Consider the following 27,970-nt stretch of genomic DNA (forward strand, 5'->3'; position numbering starts at 1 on the left):
GGGAAATGCATCTGCAGTGCTAGTAGCTTTGATGGTGATTTTCCTGCATGGCAGAAATGGGGTCGGACGATTGGCCCTAGTGAGGTACCTTCCAACTCTATAAAAGTCAATGGGGGAAATGCATCTGCAGTGCTAGTAGCTTTGATGGTGAGTTCCTGCATGCAGAAATGGGGTCAGACTGGATGGCCCGTCGAGTGCCTCTTCCAAAGACATGGGGAAATGCAACTGCAGTACTAGCACCGCCCTTGAGAGGGCGCGCGAGGGAAGCCCTTCTCTCCTCCCGGCCGAGGATTCCAAGGGGCTCGTACGTCATCATCGGTGGAAGAGTCCTCATTTGCATACCGCTGGGACCACAATGCACTGCGGCGGAGGGAAGCGGGAAAGGGGGCCTCCGTTCTCCTCTCCCGGCCCTTCCCCGGCCTTTGCGTCCTTCCCCTCGTTCACTGGAGAACGGGCCCTGGATCTGCAGCCCAGGATCTCCCATTGAGGCAAAAGGGTCACCATGACCTGAAAGGCAGCTGCCATTGAGGGGTCGGGGAGGTCTGGGGCTGGAAGGCAAGACTCTGGTTTCTCTTCAGATCGTATAATCTTTCGTCGCCTTTTACTAAAGATTTCCGTGGAGAGGAACATTTATGAGTTTCGAACTAATTTTTTTGAGGCCCCGCTTCGTGGGGCTACTTTCTGCTGGTTTTAAAAATAGACTCAAAGCTTCGGTTGGAATGAATGGCTGCCGCTTGATGGGAGGAGCATCTGGCTTCGGCCCCTGTTGTCGTCGTGCGTCACTCTAATTGGCCTGAGAGCGAGGCAGAGCTTTCCTAGGCTTCAATCACAGCACTGCCTTTGGACTACGGCTCCCAGAATGCCTGGCTGTGGGCCAAGATGGCCAGGGCTTCTGGGAGCTGTAGTCCAGAAAGCCGTGGAGAACCAGTGTGTTGGGAATCCCTGGTTTAAAAAGAGATTTCCTCCTGGCTCTGCTGGTTTGTCCTGTTTAAACTTCTACTCTTGGAAGGCATTCAAAGCGCATAGCAGGCGCAGCCTAGCATAGTGCCTTAAGTGTTGCACAAGGAGATAAGGGTTCGAATCCCTGCTTAGCTATGAAGCCCACTGGGAGACCTTGGGCAAGTCACACTCTCTCAGCGCTTCGGATGGCAATGCTCAACCTCCTCTCAACAAATCTTGCCAGGAAAGCCCCATGATAGGGCTGCCTTGTGGTTGCTATAAGTAGGAAACAACTGAAGGCTCCACAATAAACAGCAGCGGTGTTTGAGCCTGGAAAATCATCCTGCAAAGGGATCTTCATGAACGACGCATGCCACTGCGCTCTTTGAGTGCTGCCATTCCACTTTTGCTGCTCTGGCTGCCTCCTGTTTGCATTCTCTGGGGGTTGGAGTTTAGTGAGGCCTAAGAGTGTCTCCTGGCTGAGAATTCTAAATGCAGATCCTTACTAACAGATCCCAGAATGCAACAGGAGGCACCCATGCCAGTTAAAGTGAATACGAGTGTTAATAAGATTGTGCAGTCATCTACATACTGAACGGACGAAGCTAGTAGCACGAGTTTTTCCATAGAACTTCGTCTGCGTTCCCAGATGCAATGATGAGGATGGTTGTGCGCCTTCAGATCAGTCCCTGCTTAGGGACGAGACCCTAGGCAGAACCTATCCACAGGAACGCGATTAATTGAAAAACTTTTCTTGGCCAGTTTTCTTCTCAAAGGGGGTTTGCCATTAGCTATCATCTGAAGCTGAGAGAGTGTGACATGCCCAAGGCACCAGCTGAAGGACTTCCAGAAATACTGGTTCTCCAGGCGTTCTGGACCACAGGCTCCTCAGAGGCCCTGGCCATCGTTGGCCAACAGCCAGGCATTCTGGGAGCCCGTAGTCCAAAGGCAGGCGGTGATGTGAAGCCTAGGAAAGCTCTGCCTCGCTCGCTCTAGGGCCAATAGAGTGACGCACGAAACAGGGGCCGAAGCCAGATGCTCCTCCCTCAAGGCGGAGCCATTCATCCAACCGAAGCTTTGAGTCTATTTTTAAACCAGCAGAAAGTAGCCCCACCGAAGCGGGCCTCAAAAATTAGTTCGAAACTCATAAATGTTCCTCTCCACGGAAATCTTTAGTAAAAGGCGAAGAATTTATACGATCTGAAGAGAAACCAGAGTATGCCTTCCAGCCCCAGACCTCCCCGACCCCATCAATGGCAGCTGCCTTTCAGGTCATGGTGACCCTTTTGCCTCAATGGGAATCCTGGGCTGCAGATCCAGGGCCCGTTCTCCAGTGAACGAGGGGAAGGAAAAGCCGGGGAAGGGCCGGGGAGGAGAACGGAGGCCCCCTTTCCCGCTTCCCTCCGCGCAGTGCATTGTGGTCCCAGCGGGTATGCAAATGAGGACTCTTCCACCGATGATGACGTACGAGCCCCTTGGAACCTCGCGCGGGAGGAGAGAAGGGCTTCCCTGCGCGCCCTCTCAAGCGGGTTGCTAGTACTGCAGTTGCATTTCCCCCATTGTCTTTGGAAGAAGACTCGAGGGCCATCCAGTCCTGACCCCATTCTGCCAGCAGGAACTCACCATCAAAGCTACTAGCACTGCAGATGCATTTCCCCCATTGACTTTTATAGAGTTGGAAGAGACCTCAAGGGCCATCCAGTCCGACCCCATTCTGCCATGCAGGAACTCACCATCAAAGCTACTAGCACTGCAGATGCATTTCCCCCATTGACTTTTATAGAGTTGGAAGAGACCTAAAGGGCCATCCAGTCCGACCCCATTCTGCCATGCAGGAACTCACCATCAAAGCTACTAGCACTGCAAATGCATTTCCCCTCATTGACTTTTTATAGAGTTGGAAGAGACCTCAAGGGCCATCCAGCTGACCCCATTGGCCATGCAGGAACTCACCATCAAAGCTACTAGCACTGCAGATGCATTCCTCCCCCATTGACTTTTATTAGAGTTGGAAGAGACCTCAAGGGCCATCCAGTCCGACCCCATTCTGCCATGCAGGAACTCACCATCAAAGCTACTAGCACTGCAAAGCATTTCCCCTCATTGACTTTTATAGAGTTGGAAGAGACCTCAGGGCCGTCCAGTCCGACCCCATTCTGCCATGCAGGAACTCACCATCAAAGCAATAGCACTGCAAATGCATTTCCCCCCATTGACTTTTATAGAGTTGGAAGAGACCTCAAGGGCCGTCCAGTCCGACCCCATTCGCCATGCAGGAACTCACCATCAAAGCTACTAGCACTGCAAATGCATTTCCCCATTGACTTTTATAGATTTGGAAGAGACCTCAAGGCCGTCCAGTCCGACCCCATTCTGCCATGCGAACTCACCATCAAAGCTACTAGCACTGCAGATGCATTTCCCCCATTGACTTTTATAGAGTTGGAAGAGACCTCAAGGGCCATCCAGTCCCGACCCCATTCTGCCATGCAGGAACTGCACCATCAAAGCTACTACACTGCAGATGCATTTCCCCCATTGACTTTATAGAGTTGGAAGAGCCTCAAGGGCCATCCAGTCCGACCCCATTCTGCCATGAAGGAACCTCACCATCAAAGCTACTAGCACTGCAGATGCATTTCCCCCATTGACTTTATAGAAGTTGGAAGAGACCTCAAGGGCCATCCAGTCCGACCCCATCTGCCATGCAGGAACTCACCATCAAAGCTACTAGCACTGCAGATGCATTTCCCCCATTGACTTTTATAGAGTTGGAAGAGACCTCAAGGCCCATCCAGTCGACCCCCATTCTGCCATCAGGAACTCACCATCAAAGCTACTAGCACTGCAGATGAATTTCCTCCATTGACTTTTATAGTAGTTGGAAGAGACCTCAAGGGCCATCCAGTCGACCCCATTCTGCCATGCAGGAACTCACCATCAAAGCTACTAGCACTGCAGATGCATTTCCTCCCCATTGACTTTATAGAGTTGGAAGAGACCTCAAGGCCCATCCAGTCGACCCCATTCTGCCATGCAGGAACTCACCATCAAAGCTACTAGCACTGCAATGCATTTCCCCCATTGACTTTAATAGAGTTGGAAGAGACCTCAGGGCCTCCAGTCCGACCCCATTCTGCCATGCAGGACACTCACCATCAAAGCTACTAGCACTGCAGATGCATTTCCCCCCCATTGACTTTTATAGAGTGTGAAGAGACCTCAAGCCCGTCCCAGTCCGCCCCCCATTCTGCCATGGCAGGAACTCACATCAGCTACTAGCACTGCACAGATGCATTTCCCCCCTATTGCCTTTTATAGAGTTGGAAGAGACCTCAAGGGCCATCCAGTCCGACCCCATTCTCCATGCAGGAACTCACCATCAAGCTACTGGCACTGCAGATGCATTTCCCCCCATTGACTTTTAAGAGTTGGAAAGAGCCTCAGGGCCATCCAGTCCGACCCCATTCTGCCATGCAGGAACTCACATCAAAGCAACTAGCACTGCAGATGCATTTCCCCCATTGACTTATAGAGTTGGAAGAGACCTCAGGGCCATCCAGTCCTGACCCCATTCTGCCATGCAGGAAACTCACCATCAAAGCTACTAGCACTGCAGATGCATTTCCCCTTGACTTTTAATAGTTTTTGGAAGAGACCTCAAGGGCCATCCAGTCCGCCCCATCTCTGCCATGCAGGAACTCACCATCAAAGCTACTAGCACTGGCAATGCATTCCCCCCCATTGACTTTTTATAGAGTTTGGAAGAGACCTCAAGGGCCATCCAGTCCGACCCCATTCTGCCATGCAGGAACTCACCATCAAAGCTACTAGCACTGCAAATGCATTTCCCCCATTGACTTTTATAGAGTTGGAAGAGACCTCAAGGGCCTTCAGTCCGACCCCATTCTGCCCATGCAGAACTCACCATCAAAGCCACTAGCACTGCAGATGCATTTCCCCCACTATTGACTTTTATAGAGTTGGAAGAGACCTCAAGGGCCATCCAGTCCGACCCCATTCTGCGCCATGCAGGAACTCACCATCAAAGTACTAGCACTGCAGATGCATTTTCCCCCATTGACTTTTATGAGTTGGAAGAGACCTCAAGGGCCATCCAGTCCGACCCCATTCTGCCATGCAGGAACTCACCATCAAAGCTACTAGCACTGCAGATGGCATTTCCCCCATTTGACTTTTATAGAGTTGGAAGAGAACCTCAAGGGCCATCCAGTCCGACCCCCATTCTGCCATGCAGGAACTCACCATCAAAGCTACTAGCACTGCAGATGCATTTCCCCCATTGACTTTTATAGAGTTTGGAAGAGACCTCAAGGGCCATCCAGTCCGACCCCATTCTGCCCATGCAGGAACTCACCATCAAAGCTACTAGCACTGCAAAGTGCATTTCCCCCATTGACTTTTATAGAGTTGGAAGAGACCTCAAGGGCCATCCAGTCCGACCCCATTCTGCCATGCAGGAACTCACCTTCAAAGCTACTAGCACTGCAAATGCATTTCCCCCATTGACTTTTAGAGAGTTGGAAGAGACCTCAAGGGCCACCAGTCCGACCCCATTCTGCCATGCAGGAACTCACCATCAAAGCTACTAGCACTGCAGATGCATTTCCCCCCATTGACTTTTATAGAGTTGGAAGAGACCTCAAGGGCCATCCAGTCGACCCCATTCTGCCATGCAGAACTCACCATCAAAGCTACTAGCACTGCAAATGCATTTCCCCCATTGACTTTTATAGAGTTGGAAGAGACCTTCAAGGCCCATCCAGTCCGACCCCATCTGCCATGCAGGAACTCACCATCAAAGCTACAGCACCTGGCGATGCAATTTCCCCCATTGACTTTATAGAGTTTGGAAGAGACCTCAAGGGCCATCCAGTGCGGACCCCATTCTGCCATGCAGGAACTCACCATCAAAGCTACTAGCACTGCAATGCATTTCCCCCATTGACTTTTATAGAGTTGGAAGAGACCTCAAGAGGCCATCCAGTCCCGACCCCATTCTGCCATGCGGAAACTCACCATCAAGAGCTACTAGCACTGCAAATGCATTTCCCCCATTGACTTTTATAGAGTTGGAAGAGACCTCAAGGGCCATCCAGTCCGACCCCATTCTGCCATGCAGGAACTCACCATCAAAGCTACTAGCACTGCAAATGCATTTCCCCATTGGACTTTTATAGAGTTGGAAGAGACCTCAAGGCCATCCAGTCCGACCCCATTCTGCCATGCAGGAACTCACACATCAAAGCTACTAGTACTGCAATGCATTTCCCCCATTGGACTTTTATAGAGTTGGAAGAGACCTCAAGGGCCATCCAGTCCTGACCCCATTCTGCCATGCAGGAGGAACCCACCATCAAAGCTACTAGCAGGCAGATGCATGTTCCCCCATTTACTTTTATAGAGTTCGGAAGACGACCTCAAGGGCCATCCAGTCCGACCCCATTCTGCCATGCAGGACCAACCATCAAAGCTACTAGCACTGCAGATGCATTTCCCCCATTGACTTTTTATAGAGTGGAAGAGACCTCAAGGGCCATCCAGTCGACCCCCATTCTGCCATGCAGGAACTCACCATCAAAGCTACTAGCACTGCAGATGCATTTCCTCCCCATTGACTTTATAGAGTTTGGAAGAGACCTCAAGGGCCCATAGTCCGACCCCATTCTGCCATGCAGGAACTCACCATCAAAGCTACTAGTACTGCAAATGCATTTCCCCCCATTGACTTTTTAGAGAGTTGGAAGAGACCTCAAGGGCATCCAGTCCTGACCCCATTCTGCCATGCAGGAACTCACCAATCAAAGCGACTAGCACGGCAGATGCATTTTCCCCCATTGACTTTTATAGAGTTGGAAGAGACCTCAAGGGCCATCCAGTCTGACCCCATTCTGCATGCAGGAACTCACCATCAAAAGCTACTAGCACTTGCAAATAGCTTTCCATTTCCCCCATTGACTTTTAAGAGTTGGAAGAGACCTCATGGCCATCCAGTCGACCCCATTCTGCCATGCAGGAACTCACCAATCAAAGCTACTACACGCAGATGCATTCCTTTCCCCCATTGACTTTAGAGAGTTGGAAGATACCTCAAGGGCCATCCGGTCGACCCCACTTCTGCATGGCAGGAACGTCACCATCAAAGCTACCTAGCACTGCAGATGCATTTCCCCCATTACTTTTATAGAGTGTGGAAGGACCTCAATGGTCCAAATCCAGTCCTGACCCCCATTCGCCCTGCCATGGAAAGGAACCCACCATCAAAGCTACTAGCCACTGCAGATGCATTTCCCCCATTGACTTTTATAGAGTTTGAAAGAGACCTCAAGGGCCATCCAGTCCGACCCATTCTCCATGCAGGAACTCACCATCAAAGCTACTAGCACTGCAGATGCATTTCCCCCTAGATGCCTTTATAGAGTTGGAAAGAGACCTCAAGGGCCATGCCAGTCCGACCCCTTTCGCCATGCAGGAACCACCACAAGCTACTGCACTGCAAAATGCATTTCCCCCATTGACTTTTATAGAGTTGGAAGAGACCTCAAGGGCCATCCAGTCTGCACCCCATTCTGCCATGCAGGAAACTCACCATCAAAGCTACTAGCACTGCAGATGCATTTCCCCCCATGTGACTTTTATCGAGTTGGAGAGACCTCAAGGGCCATCCAGTCTGACCCCATTCTGCCATGCAGGAACTCACCATCAAAGCTAACTGAGCACTGCAAATGCATTTCCCCCATTGACCTAGAATTATAGAGTTGGAAAGAGACCTCAAGGGCCATCCAGTCTGACCCCATTCTTCACAAGGCAAGGTTTCCAGACCCTTCACCCATTTTGGATGCCTTCCTTTGGACACTCTCCAGTTTGTCAACATCCTTTTTTAAAGGTGGTGCCCAAACTGGACACAATATTCCAGGTGGGTCCTGACCAAAGCGATATATAGGGCAGCGATTACTTCTCTTGACCAAGACCCATCCTTTTATTGATGCAGCATAAAATTGCATTGGCCTTTTTAGCTGCTGCATCACACTGTTGACTCATGTTCAATTTGTGTCTACTTGGACTTCTAGATCCCTTTCACAGTCTCCTTAACCAGGTGTTCCCCATCCTATATCTGGTGCATTCATTTTTCGACCCGAAGTGGAGTACTTTACATTTCTCCGTGTTGAATTTCATTTTGTTAACTTTGGCCCAGCTTTCTAGTCATTCAGGTCATCTTGAATTTTGATCCTGTCCTCTGGAGTATTAGCTGTTTCCTCATTTGGTGCACATCTGCAAATTTGATAAGTGTGCTCCCAATTCTGTCATCCAGGTCATTGATAAAGATGTTGAAAGCACTGGGCCCAGGACAGTCCCCTGTGGGACCCCACTGGTCACTTCTCTCCAGGATGAAAAGGAGCTATTGTTGAGCACCCTTGGGTTCGGCTGGTTCAACCATACAATCCATGTAACACTACCTTGTCTTGCCCCACCTTTTACAAGCTTGTTTGCAAGAATCTCATAGGGGACTTTACAGGATAGGAGAGAAGCAGGCTTGTGAATCGTGAGATTACTGCAACTGCATTCTATTTATAGTGCTGCTATTACACTTTTACGGCTCTAGCTGCCTCCTGTTGCATTCAGGGATTTGAAGTTGAGGGAGGGACATTTAGAATTTTCAGACAGAGAACTCTTAGGCCTCACTGAACTACAACCCCAAAATGCAACAGGTGTCAGCAGCCATTAAAGTGGAATAGCAGTACAGGGGTACCCCGGGTTACGAAATAATTCGTTCCCCGCCGCTTTCGTAACCCGGAAGACTTCGTAAGGCGAAAAAGCCATAGGCGCTAATGGGGAAAGCCGCGATGGTCGTGTGAAATAGCGCCGAAAAGCAACCAAAAATTTTTTCGTAACCCGAAATAACCTTCGTAACCCGGAACAGTTTTTTGAAGGATTTTTTTTCGTAACCCGGAAAGTTTCGTACAGGCGGCGCAATTCGTACGCCACCGGGGTAACCAGTTGGTACTGTAAATAAGATTGTAGTGCAGTAATCTCAGCCGGTTGTTGATTGTAGGCTAGCCCTTGACTCAGAAGTAAATTCCATTCATGACTGTCAAGCTCACACCCGAGTAAATCTGCGTAAAATGGCTCTCCGTGGAAAGGCAACTGGGGTATATGTTCAGCTCTTTCTAAGGTAGAGCTTGGATATATATCAGTTCTTTCTAAAATAGAGTTTGGAGATTATATATATTCTGAGAGTTATAATTTTACAAAGAGTAATATTTCTATCCCCCAAGCTTTGCCCCAGGGGTGCAAGGATGCCAGACTCCAGCTTTGAACAGTCAGCTGCTCCGTTGAATTTATGCACTCAAGGGCTTGTCTATGGCTGCACCTAGGGCTAACTTATCATGGGGTTTACTTGGCAAGATTTGTTCAGAGGGATTTTGCTTTTGCCTTCCTTTCAAACGACAACCTCATGCTTATTGGAAAAGACAACAATGCAGGGGAAAGTGGAAGGAAGTTTGCAAAGAGGAAGAGTGAAGTGCAGGTGGATTGCATCAATCAAGGCAGCCCTAGCTCTGAGTGTGCAAGACCTGCGCAGGGCTGTTAATAACAGGATCTCTTAGAAGACCTTTATTATAGGTCTAGCATAAATGCAAACCAACATGACAGCACATTGCAACAGGATAAAAAGCCTAATAACTCACAGGTTTGTTCCAATTAGTACATAATAAGCTGGTACCTCATATTACAAAGTACAGGTTGAAACGCAGGTAGCAGTGGCTCAGCAGGACCAATAATTGTAGTGTAGAATGAAATTAAATCTGAATAAGGGAGAACAGTCCTATGTTATTGTTGTTCACCTTCAAGACATTTTCAAATTATGGTGACCCTAAGGTGAGCCTATCATGGGGTTTTATTGACAAGGTTCTTCTGTTTCTCATCCTCTGAGGCTGAGAGTGTGTGACTTGCCCAAGGTCACCCAGTGGATTTTCATAACTGAGCTAGAATGTGAACCCTGGTCTCCAGAATCATAGTCCAACACTCAAACCACTACAGCATGCTGGCTTATCACAACAGCTCTTACCCACCATCTTCTCTCAAGAACATCAGAGGAGGCCTGGATAGATCATTAGATGAAAGGCCTATCTATCTAATCCATCAATCTGTTCCCACAGTGATCTATCAGTTGCCTATGAGGAGCTTACAAGCCAATAGGGACAGGAAGCCAAATGAAACAAAAAAGGGGGTGGGGCCCTTTAACATATATTTAGCAGACTGAATTTCAACAGGTGTAGCTCATTGTGCTGCATCTGGTACCTTGTCACCATGAGTTATGTTCTCCAGTTGCTTCTGCTGCAAAACAGAGCTGCCTTGCTCTGAGTCAGATTTCTTGGTCCATCTCAGCCAACTGGAGATCCAAATATTGAGAAGGTTTGACCCTGCTGATAGTGACCTTGGACAATTCACACTCTCTCAGCCTCAGGAGAAGGCAATGGCAAACCTCCTCTGAACAAATCCTGCCAAGAAAACCCCATGATGGGTTCGCCTTGGGCTCGCCATTAGTTGGAAACAACATGAAGGCACACAGCAACAAAAAAGCTTGATAAGCAGACAAATTTGCTCTGTTTGCAGAAGATCTGCCCTTGTTTTCATGGGGCTGCCTCTGCAAACAAGAAGCGAGTCCCACAGGACCCATCATCCCCAGTAACTGATATGCAGAGGCAATTAATATACCTCTGGGAATGATGGGGGTGATTAGCAGCCTTCCATGTTCCCTCTGACATTTTAGAACAGCTGTAAGAATTGTGCAACCATTCGGTCACTGTGAACTGTAGATGCCAGCTACAGGAATCTCTACATTTGTTGTGCCAGCTACAGGACTGCTGCGAGTTGCAGTCTTTAAACATCTGGATGGCTGCATGACATTGACCCCTGATTTGATAAGGTTTAATCCTGATTAATTCTCTTCCGCCCCACTTTTGCAGCTGCTTTTAAAAGTTTCTCTCTCCTCCTCCCACTTTTGCTCCTTTATCCCTGGTTTACTTCACTTGCTGCAAACTCAAAGTCCCTAAGGTCCCAAACACACTGCAGAAATAATCCAATTTGAGAACACTTTAACTGCCCTGATTCAATGCTAAGGAAACTGTTGTTTACTGTGGCACCAGAGCCCTCTGACAGAAAAGGCTAAATGTTCCACAAAACTGCAGTCCCCAGAATTCCTTAGCATTGAGCCAGGGCAGTTAAACCAGTCTCAGACGGGATTATTTCTCCAGTGTGTTTTGGACCAGAATAGTTAGAACTCCATAGTGGGGACAGAGAGGAGAGGAGGAATGCAGAATCTTTTCCTTTCCAATGGGCTCAGGCAAAGCAATCTGCCACATCCCCATCTAACTTGTGTATTCTCCATCATTATTAGCTTCTGCTGTCTTTACAGCACTCTGGTGTTGCTTGGGCATACATGTCCCAGTGTTCACCTGTGAAACATGGGCGGTATGGTAAGATTCCCCCCTACTTAAGCATCCTAGAACAGGTTCCTCAAGCCAGCTCAGCTTTGCACCAGACCTGCAGAGAGCATTTCACATTGTTTTTGTGTGTCATCACCACCTTCTTCCTCTTCTTCTTTTCCCTCCCTCTGTTCAAGGAGCAGCAAAAAGGCAGGTCTGGGATATATTATTACCATTGCTCTCCCATAAAGAGGAAGTGGAGAAGGGTTTTTCCCACATGTCAGAGTCTCCGCCTGGCAGTCTCGCCTTGACCGGGTACCAAGAAGACAACTCAGCAGGTTTGCAAAGACTTTCTTGTATTGGATCAGTGTGGAGAACCTCACTGAACAAGTATGTATCTGTGAAGAGGCTTTGTGAAGTTGTGGTGTGTCTCAGAGAAAGAGAGACCTTTTCCCTTGGTCTGCTAGGACTTCACCTTCTTGCCCTGATAGCATCATGACTTCCAAGCCAGTCCCACCACTAAGAACGAGGAACAGGCTTTATACCAGTCTATGGGATTTTAATGGTATGACAGAGACTGAATTAAGCTTCCGGGCAGGAGACCTTTTCCAGGTGATTGAGAAGAAAGGAGAATGGTGGTGGGCCAAGAAATTAGATGCCACAGGCAAGAATTTCCAGGAAGGTTATGTTCCCTCCAACTACTTGGCCAAGCAAGAGACTATGGAAGCAGAACCGTAAGTACTCATTGGCGTGTGTGTGTATCTATAGAGTTTTATCACATCGGGGCTAATTTAGGCATTAAAGAGAGATTAAAGCACATTTAAAGCATCCCGCAAATAAAACAAAACTGGTGAGTAATTGCGTGAATGATTATCATATACACTTGCGCAAATAAAGTGATACTGGTAAGGCACTGTCGCTGAAATCCCCAAAGTAAAAAATATGTGCATTAATGCTTCTTTGTGTCCACTTTAATGGCAGGTTTTGTGCAAGGTTGTGTGAAATATTTTTGCAGAATTACATGATTTTTCCAGGATTTTCATGGGATAAACTGATCTCCTTCATGTGATAAACTCCTATGTGTGTGTTGTATGCCATCGTGTCATTTCAGACTTACAGCGAACCTATCACAGGCCCGTTACAGACGGGCCTTTTAGTACGGAGTCAGTCCATACTAGGGTTAGGAAGGTGCGGTGCTTCCGCACCCCCTAACCCTAGTACGGACTGAGTCCGTACAAAATGGCGGCGCCCCATCTACATGGGGGCCACCATGACGACGTCACAACCGCGCCGCTTCTATACGGGGTGGCGCGGACGTGATGTCGTCGCTCCGTACGAGGGCGCTTAGTGTGCCCTTTGCACGGAGCAGGAAGGAGCTCCGTTTCGGAGCTCCTTCCTGGTTTGCGGTGCTGCTTTGCGTCGCTGGGCGCAGCCTTCAGACAGCTGCGCCAAGCAACGCAACGGAGGAAAGGGGCCAAGTGGCCCCTTTCTCCTCCTCCCCGCCGCCGCGGGGTGTCCTTGGGGCTTTTGCCGCTTCCCCGCAGCCTGGAAAGCGGCGGATCGGGGCCTCAGCGGCTGCCGTTCTAACTGCTGAGGCCCAGATACCCCGGGGAAAGGGGCGGGTACAGGCTGCCACTTTTCGGAGGTCTGTAACGCACCACAGAGTTTTCTTTGCAATATTTGTTCAGAGTGGGCTTGATAATGACATTGGCATCCTTTGAGGCTGAGAGAGTGTGGTAGACAGGGTTTTTAAAAAAGGCCGGACTTGGATTCTATGTGCATTGGATTTCACCATCCCTCCTTCCCTCTCTTCCCATCTTATTTTGCACTTATAAAAGCTGGCTAGATATGCAAAACAAGGACAGATATATGTATATGTTACTCTTGCTGCTGGTCATTTGGGAAAGACATACAAGGACACTTTTTCAGCTGCTTTTGAAATGTCCCAGTTTCTCTCTCTTCCTCCCACTTTCCCCCTTCATCCCTGGCTTGCTTCAGTTGCTGCAAATTGAGTTCACAATGTCAAAGTGAGAGCCAGCATTGTGTAGCGGTTTGAGCATTGAACTATGACTCTGGAGACCAGAGTTCAAATCCTGTCTTGACCATGTAAACCCACTGGGTGACCTTGGGCAAGTCACACTTTTTCAACCTCAGGGGAAAGCAAGGGCAAACCCTTTCTGAAGAAACTTGCCAAGAAAACCCTTTGATAAGTTTGCCTTAGGGTCGGCATAGGTCAGAAACGACTTGAAGGCACACAACAAGAACCAAGTTTCTCTCTCTTCCTCCCAGTTTCTTCCCTTTTTCCCCAGTTTACTTCAGTTGCTGCAAACTGAATTCACAATGCAAAAGCAGTTTGCCCTCTATTCACTTGGTGAGAGGATAGGAGGGGACAGAATCTTGCCTTTTCCTGTAGACTCAGGCAAAAGCAAACTGCTGCAGCCTCTCCTAGCTTGTTTATTCCTTCTCATTAACAACTTTTGCTACCAGACCCTGGTATTGCTTGACCACATGTGTCCCAGTTTTCATCTATGAAATGTTGGTAGGTATGGGTTGATATGAGTGTACATTTATGCAACACTTTGGCTAGCCATTGGAAAAGGCATTCAGGAGTGTATAATAAGACAGCAATTCCACTGTGAGAATTACATCTTACCACCTTTGCAGCATCTGAGCATCATCTACTTACTGTCAAGCCTATTCCTTTTAACCAAAGGAACTAGAAACATGATTTGAACATAATCACAAAATAAAATATACACCTCTAGAAACCTGAGTGCTCCACTCACTTTCTGATTTATTTATTTGGCTCTTAGGAGGAATTACAACAATGTGTGCGGTGCAGTTTCAAAGCATTCTGCGCAAAGCTTGCCATTGAGAAGCATGACTATAGATAGAATAAGGGTGGGAATCATGTAGTTTTTCAGATTTGTTTGCCCTGTGACTAGAAAGACAAACAAGTTAACTCTGCTACTTATGAACACTGATTTAATAATGATGCACAAATTCACTAAACTCTTAAATTGCATATGTTTACTCCAATAATACATTTTAACCATCCAGTGGAATAATAAAACCATATAAGACATCTAGAAAATAAAGAAAAATAGAGAAAAAATATTTTAAACAGACCATAATGTTAGACATCCCACCCCTAAACTTTAAATAGATAATATCAAGGGAACAATCATATATGAGTAAGGTATAATATCCAGGAATTAAAATGTAAGTCCTCAAAGAAAATACCAAGTCCAATACGTTTTTTATATAGGTTTTAGAAAACATGAAGTCTGAGATCCTCCTATGACTTGAAGGAATGTTGGAAATAAGTTTGATCAAACATAAGGTTTAGGATCCTGTGACTTCAAGCACCTTGAACTGCCCTGTGATGATCAGTATTCCTCACCATTAGCTAAATGGGATAGGGCTGCTGGGATTTGCAGTCAGCACCAGGAGGCCTGCATAATTCCCATCTGTGATGGAGAACAACAGAGCTAAAAAGGAACAAATGACTTTCATTCCAACCTATTGTCCCAGAGAGAAAAAAGATTTCTCTCTAGTGTATGAGGACTTTATCTTCAACTGATAACTTGTTTTAAAGTTTTTCCCCACCTCCCAAGATAAGCCTGTGAAATGCAAATTCAGCACAGTGCACCAGAAGGAGAGATTTCAGGGTCTGGGTGATCTCAAGTATGCAAGCCAAGCTGTATGTACAAAGTGAAAGTACCTAAAATGCCCTAAAACAAATGGATGCCCCTAGATTGGGGTGGGTCATGCCAAGAGTCAAAGGAATATGTTGTCATTTCCTGTACCCTTCTGGAATACACCCATTGTTTCTCCAAATCATTGATTTGTCTTGGATTAAAAACAAGGTGCATGCTTCCTATTGCTTTAAAGCAAAAGTATCTGGTTTCTGCTACTGGAACACTAACAAACTGGCAGGAATGTGAGGTCCTCACTGCAGAAAGTATTGAGAGCTACACATGCCTTTGTATTATTGATCATTGCCTGAGCTAAACAGGACTTTGTCCAAGCTGACTTGGCAAGAACTTTCTTTGGGGGTTCTTCTGATGGCCTGGATGTGGCTAATACTCCAGACTGTGGCCTTCTTTTCACCCAGCCACTGTGGATTTGCCTGACATGGAAAGCTAGATGTTTAGACACTGACAAAGAACCAGGGTACCCCTTTATATCATGAGAGGTGGAAGAGAACAGGCCAGGGCACACTATATGGTATTGTGATGCTGGGTGTGTCTTTGCATGCCATCTCTGCCAGCACAGGAATTCTTAACTGAAACATCTCTGTTGACTTTTTCATACTCCACAGTTATAGCACCTCTACTTTAATTTCCATGGCTCCATTCTTTGGAATAATGGGATTTGCAGTATAAAGAGGGAGACTTAGAGAGACTTATCTGCCAGAGAGCTCTAGTGCCTCACTAGACTACAAACCAAGGGTTCTCTAGGATGCAACCATGGCAGTTAAATTGGAATCATAAAGCTATAAGTGTGTAGTACCTGTAGTGTGAAATGGCCCCTAATGGCCATCCAACCTCTATTTAAAAATCTCTAGGAAAGTAGAGGACCCATCTGCTGAAGACTGCTACTATCAAACAACTCTAGTGATCAGGAAACGTTTCCTAATTTTTAGTCATTCCCTAAAGACAGTATTTCAAAGAGAAAGTTTTAAATTTTGTTGTTAATATCAGCTGTGTTAGCTGCCTTGCGTCTTTTCCAGGGAGGAAGGAAAGAAAGAAAGAACTGTAGCACGCTAACAGGTGTTACACAGCATCTTCAAGTCTCCTCACTAATGCAAAACTGCAGCAGGATTCAGAATTTGCTTCACATGAGTACCAGAGTAATTACAACCATTTTTTTGTAAACAGGGATCTTGGCACTATCTTTTTTGAGACCATCTGATGTGATCTTTCCTCATGTTGCAACTCTAGAACAGGTGTGTTGCACACCCACAAAAGACTGGATTTTTTTTTCTTTGCTGGAACCTTGATTATTTTATGGTTTTTTTGGCAAAAAAAAAGTTGGGGTTTTTTAGTCATCTAACACAAAGTTAGGGACTGTGACCTTCGTGACATTCTTATCCCATCAGCTCCAGTCAGGGACGTAGCCGGGGGGGGGATCTGGGGGTCCGGACCCCCCCTTCCATTAGAAAAATGAATGGTGTGTGCTGCTGCGCCGCCGCACTCAAGCCCCATTATAATGGTGGCACTTAGTCTGGACCCCCTCCCCCTTCCTAAAATCCTAGCTACGTCCCTGCTCCAGTCAGCCTATTCCATGACTGAGGTGATGGAGTGGACATCCAACAATATCTGGATTTTCACAGGTTTCCCCTTTTGACTTGAGAGAGGCAGTTTAAGCACTGGACTATGACTCTGGAGATCAGGGACTGATTCCCTACTCAGCCATGGAAATCTGCTAGATGACCTTGGGCACACATTCTCGACCACAAAAAACCTTACGATAGGTGTCTTAGGGTTGCCATAAATCAGAAACTGCTTGAAGGCACACAACAACAAAGTACCTTTAGATTATTTCATTTTGTTTGACCTGATCACACTCTCTCACTGGCCTAAAGCAGTGGTTCCCAAACTTCTCCACTATTTTGGACTTTACCTCCCAGAATTCCTGACTGTTGACCAAGTTGGCTGGAATTTATGGGAGCTGGAGTCCAAAACATCTGGAGGACCAATGTTTGGGAACCACTGGCTTAGAAGAAGGCAATAGTAAATCTCCTTTGAATAAGTCTTGCCAAGAAAATGTTAGGGGAGGGTCACCATACATCAGAATCTACTTGAAGGCACATAAAAACAACAGTAGCTTTTTAGCTGTTGCTCTCAGAAGTTTAACATATTTGGATTGTTGTTAATTTTTTAAAAAATGTGTTGTTAGAGGCATTGATTCTTTTTATTGCTTTGTTGTAAGCTATCACAGGGGTTCCACTGAAAGATGTCATTATGAGACTGCATGTTCACAAAACAAATAAATTTGCATTTGACCACACTGAAATCTCAATGTGTGTTTGTGTGTTAACAAGGGGTGAAGGTTGCATTTAGGTGTCTTCCCTTTCATAATGAAATCATGTTAGTAGAGATGTTCTAGTGTGGAGTGCTCATGTTCGAGTTGTAGGCTAACTGGTCATGCTCTCTTCCAGAGGGCACCATTCCATTCCAATATACTCACACTTCTTAAAATTAATTCCTCTGTTCCAAGAATAAGCTAAAATTCCAAGACCACTGAGCATACTGTTCTTATGTGTGAGCAAGCAACATCAGAGTGCAGTCAAGATAGCAGAAGTTATTAATAAGGAAGAACAGAGAAGCCAGGAGAGGGTGCTCCAGTTTGCTTTTGCCTAACTCTACCGGGAAGACCAAACTTTTACCCTCTCCACTCCCCCAGCTGAGGAAACTGAGTGCAAACTACTTTTGCACTTTTAACTCAATGTACACCAATTCAAGTAAGTTGAGGACAAAAGGGGGGAAACGGGAGAAGGAGAAAGAAACTGGGACATTTTAAAAGCAGCTAAAAAAGTGGGGTGTCTGAGGATTAATTGGGACTGTCCCTGCCAAATTGGGATTTGAAGAGTATGAACTCTTTTTGCCATTGTGGGAAGCAAAATGCTGGATTATGAAGGCCTGTAGATCTGATCCACATATTCAGTTTATTATGCTCATATCCTGCTCCTATAGGTGGTTTTTTGGACAGATCTCCCGTTCTGAAACAGTACATCGGCTGATGTCAGAAGAAAATAAAACAGGGGCCTTTCTGATCCGCATCAGTGAGAAAAAGGGAGCTGAATATGTTTTGTCAGGTAAGGATGTTGGATTTTCTTTCCTACTGGAGTGACCAGATGCAAACAAGGAGAAGCCATCTGTGATTTTCATACTCATTTTTTATTTGTTCCTATTATTTCTTGGCTGCTTTTGGAGCAGTGTACAATAAAAGAATGTAACACACAATAGATATACTCAGAAACAGATCACAGAAGATTAGGCCTGGGGAACTCTATGGCCTTTCTGATGATGGAGCTATGGCAGTTAAAGTGGCATCAGTCAGCTGCAGGTGTCTAGCAGAGATACAAAGTAGGAGGAATGTTTCTCCAAAGCCCTACCCACAGTCATGCCACCAGAGAGAAAGAGACTCTCCTGAGTGCCCATGCTGTGTGTGGGAGCTGGCATCTTGCCCAATGTTTAAAGGCTAGCACTTATGAGAATTGGAAGATATCAACATGTTTAATGACATGGGTGTTTCCCTCCTACAACTCTGCCCTTCATCTCTATTTCCTGCAATTTCACAGTGCGAGATGACTCACTGGTGAGGCACTACAAGATTTTGCGTAACACCCAGGGGAATTTCTACATGAATGCCACCCGGTCCTTTCCAGATCTGCCTTCTCTCATTGAGCACTACAGAGGGAAAGGTCTCACTCATGGGCTGAAGCTCTTGATCCCTTGCTACAAGGTAAGGGTAGAAAGTAGAAAGACATTACTCCCTACAGGGCAATGCAGCATAACTTTGTTCCATTATTACTTCCAGCAAATCACACTTATATCCTGTACAGTATTGTGCATTGTGTGCCTTCAAGTCATTTCCGACTTAATGGCGACCGTAAGGCAAACCTATCATAGGGTTTTCTTGGCAAGATTTGTTCAGAGGAGGTTTGCCATTGCCATCCTCTGAGGCTGAGAGGGTGTGACTTGCCCAAGTTCACCAGTGGGTTTCATGGCTGAGCAGGAATCAAGTGCTATTGCATGCAAAAATACAGCAACTTACCCCTGCCAGGATACAATTGCTTATGGGATGCAACTGGGAATTAAAGCACAAAAAATGCTGTCGGTGCCACCGGGCAACTGCATCCCAGCTGCATCCAGGCTCCTAGCCATGCTCAGCTGGCCACTTTTCAAAAACAGAAAGCAGCTGGCTGAGCGCAGCTAGGAACCTGGATGCAGCCAAGATGCAGTCACCCTGTGGCATCGGCGGCATTTTTTGTGCGATAATTCCCAGTAGCATCCTGTAAGTGACTGTATGCTTGCAGGAGTAAGTCGCTTTATTTTTGCATGCGATAAACTATGCTCCAACCACTACACCATGTTGGCTCCCTTAATAGACCTAAATACCATCATGGATGGCTTAAAGCTCTTCCTGACAATAACTGGGGCTTTGATGATGTTGTTGTTGTGTGCCTTCAAGTCATTTCCGATTTAAGGAGCCCTGGTGATCACCCAGTGGGTTTCATGGCCAAACATAAATCGAACTCTGGTTTCCAGTCCAAAACTCAAACCATTATGCCACACTGGCTCTTGTGTCTTGCTAGTCAACATAATACCAAGCTCTGGAGTGGTTTACTTGGCCCTTTGAGATTTGATGGAAGAGCACATGATAAAAAGAAATCAGACCTTGGCTGAATTGTGCTTTATTTCCTCTTGTCAAACATTCCAGCCAGACAGCATATGACCACTCCAAACCAGAATTTCCAGTTGCCAGAAAGAGAAGTGGAAAAAAGTAGGACCTGGCTAGTCTTGTTTTTTCCTCTTATTCTTTGTTGTTATTGTGTGCCTTCAAGTCTTTTCTGGCTTATGGCAACCCTAAGATAAACCTACCATGAGGTTTTTCTTGGCAGAATTTGTTCAGAGGGGGTTTGCTTTTGCCTGCCTCTGAGGCTGAGAGAGTGTGACTTGCCTAAAGTCACCCAGCAAGTTTCCATGCCCAAGCAGGGATCCTTTGCATCCTGCCTCTTGCTCAGCCATTTCTCACACGATCCAATGTTTCACAGATGAAAAGTGAGAAACAGATGCTCAAACTACATTAGACCATGGTCAGAATGGTATAGACAGTAGACAGCTACGAGTGGCTACAGCTTTTGCAAACTGCATGATTCTGCCCCCTTCTTTTCCTGCCGTGCCCCTGCTGTGTTAATTCTTAATTAATGCTTTTGCACTTTGAACTGAGTTTGCAGCAATTGAAGTAAACTGATAACAAACAGGGAAAGTGGGAGGAAGAGAAAGAAGTTGGGATATTTTAAATGCAGGTGAGAAAGTGGGATGGCAGAGGATTAATTGGGACAGGTATATAATTCTTCATTAACTGGGATTTGTGTAGCTTTTCTTGCACATTACTGTAGACTTTATTGATCTGCTGGTTTAATTGTCTTACCTATCAGTTTTTGATGGCTTTTGTTCTGAAAATGCAGGATATAAATACAGTGGACCCTCGGTATCTGCTGAGATTTGGTTCCAGGACCACCTCAGATATCAAAATCAGTGGATGCTCAAGTCCCATTAATTATAACAACATAGTAAAATGATATCCCTTATATAAAATGGCAAAACCAAGGTTTGCTTTTTGGAATTTATATATTATAAAAACATTTTCAAGCTGTGGTTGATTGAATTTGTGAGTAAAGGATCTGTAGATATGGAGAGCCAGCTGTAGTTAATAGTGATTAAACTAGTTCCTAAAGCCATTCAAAACCAATTAAAACAGTTTAACTCTTAAGCTTATATGAAACCAACAGTCACATGTAGTGTAAATATGTCCGAGTTCTTCTGTGGTTCAACAGCTGAGCAGTTAAGCAACACAGAGAGAATACTAAAAGTCATTGTCATATTATTTTTTTAAAATGAAAAAACCAAAGAAGAAATCCTTTCAAAGACTCCACTGTTATGCAGATCAATGTTGATCAAAGTAATGGATTGCTGTTTGTTCACAAACCATTGGCTGCTGATTTATACAAAGTTTCTAGGAAAGAAAGAAACAGTTTCAGCCAATGGCTACAAATATGATTCTGGTCCCTAACGTGTCAGAGAGAAAAAATCTACAGTCCCCCACAATAGACAGCTTAAAAGGCCCTGATGTAACTCTCTGGGTAACCCTTCATGAAGGTTTTGCCATTTCTTTTTCACTCCAGCAAGAACCAAAGTCAATGCCACACTGGGATGACTGGGAAAGGCCAAAGGAAGAGTTCAGCCTCATCCGGAAGGTGGGCGCAGGTTACTTTGGAGAAGTCTATGAAGGATACTGGAAGAACAAAGTCAAAGTGGCAATCAAAGTCCTCCCTAGAGGTGAGAATTTGGCTTGGCATAGGAAGAAGTCAGACTTTTGGTTCATAGCAATAGCAATAACAGCTTCATTTATATACTTCATTTAGTCCAGGAGTGAGCAAACTCCACAAGTTTAAGACTAGGGTGGCCGCTGGCCAACTCATCAGCATCCCTTGAGATTTTAGGTACAAAAGCAGAGACCAGAGGTCCATCTACACTGTAGAAATGATGCAGTTTGACACCACTTTAAGTGTTCTAGCACTTAAATCCATCCTATCGATTTCCTGGGATTTATAGTTTTACAAAGTCTTTACTCTTCCCTTCCAAAGAGTGCTGGTGCCTCACCAAACTATCAACCCTAGGATTTGGTAGGATGGAGCCATGGCAGTTAAAGTGGTGTGAAACTGCATTATTTCTACAATGTAGCTGCACCCCAAGAGGCAAGGCATTGTGATGTCACAATGCAGGACCCCTATGATTTCATGGGCCAGGGCAGGCAAGAATTGACAAGCAGCCTAGAACTGCTTTTGAATCAGATGATTATCCTTGTGCCTGTTTCTGTAATCTGGGTGAATGGGTCAAGAATCTGGGTAAAACCCAGCAAAGTGGGTAATAGGGCAACCTGGAGCCAGGGTGACAGGAGGATTACCCAAAGCAGTTTTGGCAGGTAAGGTATGCATCAAAATGTGACAGTAGCTGCAATCAACAGCTGCAACAGTTTCAAATCCCACCTGGCTTTATGTTATGACACATGGTGAGTTTTCCCAAGCCATTTGTTGTTCTTGGGACTGAATGATGGCTCAGAGAAGTTTCTCCCCTTAGGCTGTGTTCTGCTTCTTCCAGGACCTGGCCAAAAAGTTGGCTTACAGCTTCATGATGCTAATGTCCTACTCCCTGCTTCCCTCCAAATATACAAGGTGCTCGAGTGCACTCACCCACCAGATTTTTTTGGAGCATCAGCCTTACACAATTAGGCAAAGATGCAAAGACCTTTCATGTAGTGCCAGTGAGCTTTGGTGGAACCAAATGGGGATCGGGAGAGATGAGTGCCCTGATTTTAAAGCCCCCTCCCCATACATTTTTGTCTCTCATGCTGCTTGTCCTGAGACTTGCCTTTCCTTTCTCCGTCTCTTCCACTCACAACCAAAATAAAGCTTAATAACAAAATAGATCCAGAGGCAAGTGCCCAGGGGAACAGAAAACAACAAGCGAACTCCCAAGTTGAGCTGGCCTAAGTAAAAGGATCTTGGATAGATTCATGAGAATGGTGACTCACAATCCAAGAAGATTTGCAGGTTTTGGGTGACTCAGCCATCGGTGTGACATTTGGAGAGGTTACTGTGTTTGCATGCTTAGTATGCCAGTGGGTTTCCAACTGATTATATAAGTGGAGTAGAGTTCAAGTACCAACCATAGCTTTCTTGTCTTGGCGAATCTATATCAGCCAGCCTTGAGGGACAAGGTGGAGATTCCCAAGCAGGTGTGCCTGAGCTGGGATTCAGACTCTGGTCTCCACAGTCATAATCCATTGCTCAAATCACTAGACCACATTGGCTCCATACTCTTCAACATTTCACAGATGAAAACCAGGATGCATTTGGCCTCAACATCCGAGTGTGGTCAAGATGATAAAAGATATTAAAAAGGAAGAAAATACAAGCTAGGAGAGGCTTGCAGCAGTTTGCTTTTGCTTGAGCCAACTGAGATGGGCAAGATTATGTCTCCTCCTCTCCCTTTCCCACTGCTGAGTTAATGGAGTGTAAACCACTTTTGCACTTTGAACTCAGTTTGCAGCTATTGGTGTAAGATGCAGAGAAAGGGGCAGAGTGGGAGGAGAAGAGAGAAACTGGGACATTTTAAAAGCAGTTGAGAAAGTGGGATGATAGAGGATTAATTGGGACTGTCTCTGCTAAATTGGGACAGTTGGAGGATATGGAAATCTAGAGGTGTGAAGGGCCACAGAAACAGCACTGGGAGACCCATACTTTCCCATCTCTGAAGGTGTTTTAGGCATATTTTAAAAAGGAACGTGCAGTTTAGCTCCCTAGTAACACTGCTACTGAAAGTATGCAAAACGTAAACCAGAAAGTCAAACAGGAACAATAAGAAAAGTACCTAAGGAAATCTCCTTTGGATGGATACAACTTCAGGATGATCCTCTCTCTTTTTCTAAAGTTAAATTTTATGCTTTGTCCCTTTATACTCCTGCATAACAACTACCCCTGTGCATCATATTAGACAGAACCTCTATTAAGAAACTAAAGGTCATATGTACAATACATACCCTCCCACTGACCCATTTTGGCAGGGAGAATTCCAAATAATCCCGTTACCCCATTTTTTTAGCTGCTTTAAAACCATCCCAGTTTCTGTCTCCACCTCCCACTTTCCTCCTCTGTTCTCAGTTTACTTCCATTACCGCAAACTGAGTTCAAAGTGCAAAAGTAATTTGCTCTCAATTAACTCAGTGAGATTAGAGAAAAGGTGGAATCTTGCCCTTTCCTGGAGGTTCGGGCAAAAGCAAACAGCTGCAACCTTTCCTAGCTTGTGTATTCCTCCCCATTCATATTTTTTTGTCATCTTGACCACATTCTGATGTTGCTCGGCTAAATGTGTCCTGGATGAGATCTGTGATATGTAAGAGATATGCTCTTTGTCTTCATTTGAGAGAGACAAAGTAATGGAGGAGCCATGAAAGCAAATGTGGGAATAAGTGGTTGGAGGGATGGGTAAGAACAAGAGGAAAACAAGACTGCTCACATCTTGTTGGAGTTTGAAAACAAGGAAGTTTCCATTTGAATATCATGCCTCAGTTCCTTGTCTTTATTTCATATGTGAATATCTAAATTGTCTCCCCTTTTCCAGCTGACTTGACGCACCAGGAAATGTTCAAGAATGAAATCGAGGCAATGAAGAAACTGAGGCACAAACACATTCTCTCACTATATGCCATCTCTTCCCTCGGGGACCCTGTGTACATCATCACAGAGATCATGAGCAAAGGGAACCTACTGGAATTCCTCCGAGGTGAGGCATTTTGCTGACTTTTCTCATTCACTGGTGGTAGCACTGTCTTTTATTCCCTATATCTGAAAGTTCTTGCATTTGTGTTTTTGAATATGATCACACATTTATATGTAGTCCGATGCTGCTACATTCGTCACGACAAAAAAGAATGAGGCCTTCAGGGGAGGGACTTCATCACACAAGACTGGTAAATCACAATTACAGCAGTATAATGGCCTCTTTGGCTGGTATTTATCATGTCTCTCCTATTGCTGCTTTGCATTTCAGTTGTTTGTGGAGTGCACCTTTTCACTGATAGGAAAACCTTGTCAATGGCTCCCAATATCACTTCCTCTGGTGCAGTAATAAGTCCTTCTTGCTGTAGTCCTGATATTTTGGCAGTCATTTGGTGTGAGTGGGTATGATTCTCCCCCTGCCCTCCTCACTACTTCCAAGCAGATTGAGGTTGCTTTTACTTAGTTTTCCTTTGCTTTTCTAAGTCTTTATTTTTTAAAAAAAATATATATATTTCATCATCTGGCAATCATAGCAAAATGAATATGTAAATAAATCAAAAGGTACTGGATACATGCACTGGATAGGATTGTACACAGAAAGGAAGGTGAGGTTAGTGAAGAGGTGCAGAAAAGTGAGTGCAGGACCATGGATCACCAAAGCAGCAGAATAGTACACTTACAGAGAAGCGTAATAGTGATTGTTTTCAAGCCAGTATTTTTCTGTTTGCTTCAATGACATGATTGATGCAAGACAACTGGCTGGTGCGATAAAGTCCTCAGAGATATTTTTAGGAAGCGTGTGAGAGTGGTCCTTCTTGGTAGCTGCTCTTAAATTGTTGAACTCTGTCCCACAGGAAAGTTGGGAGGCATTCTTCCTGTTTTTGAATAACTGGATTTGAATCAATCAGTTTGTGTTCTAGCTTTTGGAGGAGCTTAAAACAAGCCTGTCCCATCTTTCATCTGACTGTCTGGCTGATACAAAACATTCAGAAGAACCCTGTGTAGCAAGAGATGGACATCTAAGAAAGTCCTCCTGTGCTTCTTTCTAGGTCCCAAAGGAGAGTGGCTGCAAAAAGTAGAGTTGGTGGATTTGGCATCTCAAGTGGCAGAGGGGATGTGCTACCTAGAGTCCCAGAATTTTATCCACCGGGATCTGGCTGCCAGAAACATTTTGGTGGGAGAAAACAACATCTGCAAAGTGGGAGATTTTGGAATGGCCAGGCTTATCAAGGTATATTTGCAGTCTAGCATGGGATTTGTGTGTGTGTGTAGGACGGGAGTCAGTATAAAATAGCCTGGATAAAATCAATTAAGCCAAAAGGCTTTTTTAAAAAGCTAAGTGCTAAGTTTATTTGCATGTTAGTGACAATCAGAATTCCAGGGTGAGAGAATTCCACAAATCGGGTTCCATCACAGAAAATAATAATAATAATAATAATAATAATAATGAGGAGGAGGAGGAGGAGGAGGAGGAGGAGGAAGAAGAAGAAGAAGAAGAAGAAGAAGAAGAAGAAGAAGACTGTCCAGGGAAGAACAATACAGTGGTCCCTCCACATTCGTGGGGATTAGGGGCCGAGGACCGCTGTGAATGCAGAAAAAACACATTTTTTTAAAAAAAACCTATTTTTACCTAAGAGAGCACCCCTCTAGGAATTTCCAGGTCCTCCAGTGCAACTCTATGGTCAACATATGCTAGAAGATTATCATAGAATCATGGTGGAGGACCTACAAATGCCTAGAGAAGTGTTGTCTCTAGGACTGTCTAGGTTCTCCAGCACAACTCTATGGTCAACTTCCTGCAGAATTGTGCTCGGAGGACTTGCAGAGCTACATGTGGAGGGCCAACTCTAAGTGTGGTCATTCTAGCCTCCCTGGGTGGGAGTTCAGAGGCGAAGGTCAACCCACTAAACAAGGTCCTCTCATACCTCCCAACAAGCCATGTGTGTTAGCCGGCTTGGTCCCACTTGGAGAAAGCGTGGGATTGGGATATATATATATTATATATTGTGAACTGAGAGAAATCCTTCTGAAAATCTCTGGTTTGTCGGCAGGCTGACCTTGGGAAATATGGAATTTCACTGTACTTAAAAAACTTACATACAACACCATATAGTACCATTGGTTCTTCTCTTTTTTACGACATCTATCTCTCTTACTCCAGCAACGTTCCCTACAAATGGACAGCACCAGAGGCACTTTCCCATGGACGCTATTCCATCAAATCTGATGTTTGGTCCTTTGGAATTCTCCTCTATGAAATCATGACCCTTGGGCAAAATCCATACCCAGGTACAAAGACACAAACCTTGTGGTTCATATGGTTTTACTTGGGGGGAATTATCAGATTTTGAAAGAGATCAATCAACCAAAAAAGGATCACTGATACAGTGGCATTTCGTTTGTCATCTTTTATTATTAACCATACACTTTTTACCTTCTTTGTAAGGTATGACCAACAGTGAAGTTTTCAAGCATGTCCAAACTGGCTTCAAGATGCACTGCCCTCCAAAGTGTTCTCCCACAATCTATGGCATCATGTGTAAATGCTGGAAACTTAATCCAAATGAACGGCCAGACTTCAAGAATCTCAAAGGGGAGCTTCAGAGTATCACCAACTATGAGAATCCAGAATGAAAGCGACCCCTCTTCATTTTAATATTTCACAACAACTTTGGTATGGAAAGGAAATCACCAGCATCTCTGAAATTCACAAACATCTAATGGATATGTGAGCAAGACTCCATGTGATAGTGGCATAGAATGGCCTTTGATAACAGAAATGGGATATTAATGTCACTTTGTCAACTTTGTACTACACATTGTAATCCAAGGAGTACATCTGTAATTGGCACTCACAAAAGATGCATGGACGTCCACCTGGATATAGAAATCATCATGCACAATCATGCACAAGGAAGGTAAACTCATGCACAAGGGGACAACTATATGTTTTTCTGTACCTGTGACTGGATTTGAAAAAAGTAAGTGAAACAGAAAATAGAGAAGTCCAGTAAAAAATGAAGGCTGTATTCTGAAGAAAAGGTTCAGTGGATTCTTGTATTTCCTGCAGTATTGTCTGATGGTGCAATACTCAATCTGCAATATTGTAATTCAGATTTGCACTTTTTCTACGGTGGTTTTAGAATTGCATGGGGCCATGCTCAAAGAGGAGACTTTGGATACTATGTGTGTCTGCAGCAACTACAAAAGTGAAGAACCTCGATTGATGAGGATGTAGTCCTTTAGCGATGCAGTCGTTTAGAGAAATATGTGCTAACCAAATCTTTCACAACAAATGGCTACATTTCTGGGGACTATTAAAAACAGCTCCATGCTGCCTAGTATGCTGTATAAATCATTCACAGGTTGTGTTTATTGAAAATATGTTATGGGTAGGTGGGGGACAGTTTTCTTTACCTCACTTGTGAAGGAAGGTCAAATAAATACTGTAACACCGTCGGTTAATTTATTGTATTAAAAGATTAATTCAATTTGTCCCTTTTTATTT

The 27,970-nt window shown here is 45.2% G+C and overlaps 1 protein-coding gene and 2 non-coding genes across 3 annotated transcripts; 2 read left to right on the top strand and 1 right to left on the bottom strand.

The window, feature by feature from the left end:
• On the top strand, window positions 1-27,917 carry PTK6 (protein tyrosine kinase 6). Its single transcript, XM_042463927.1, has 9 exons — window positions 1-34; window positions 11,585-12,121; window positions 18,089-18,210; window positions 18,697-18,860; window positions 21,307-21,460; window positions 24,305-24,466; window positions 25,512-25,694; window positions 26,599-26,751; window positions 26,909-27,917. The coding sequence occupies exons 2-9, from the start codon at window positions 11,883-11,885 to the stop codon at window positions 27,094-27,096; spliced, it is 1,365 nt and encodes a 454-aa protein (XP_042319861.1). The 5' UTR covers window positions 1-34; window positions 11,585-11,882; the 3' UTR covers window positions 27,097-27,917.
• Window positions 559-677, top strand: LOC121930198. The gene has a single exon (XR_006103855.1). It is a non-coding gene; the product is annotated as a U5 spliceosomal RNA (small nuclear RNA).
• Window positions 2,047-2,159, bottom strand: LOC121930197. The gene has a single exon (XR_006103854.1). It is a non-coding gene; the product is annotated as a U5 spliceosomal RNA (small nuclear RNA).
• Window positions 27,918-27,970: the final 53 nt, after the last annotated feature.

Source organism: Sceloporus undulatus, chromosome 4 (genome assembly GCF_019175285.1).
Source record: "Sceloporus undulatus isolate JIND9_A2432 ecotype Alabama chromosome 4, SceUnd_v1.1, whole genome shotgun sequence".
Taxonomy (NCBI): Eukaryota; Metazoa; Chordata; class Lepidosauria; order Squamata; family Phrynosomatidae; genus Sceloporus; species Sceloporus undulatus.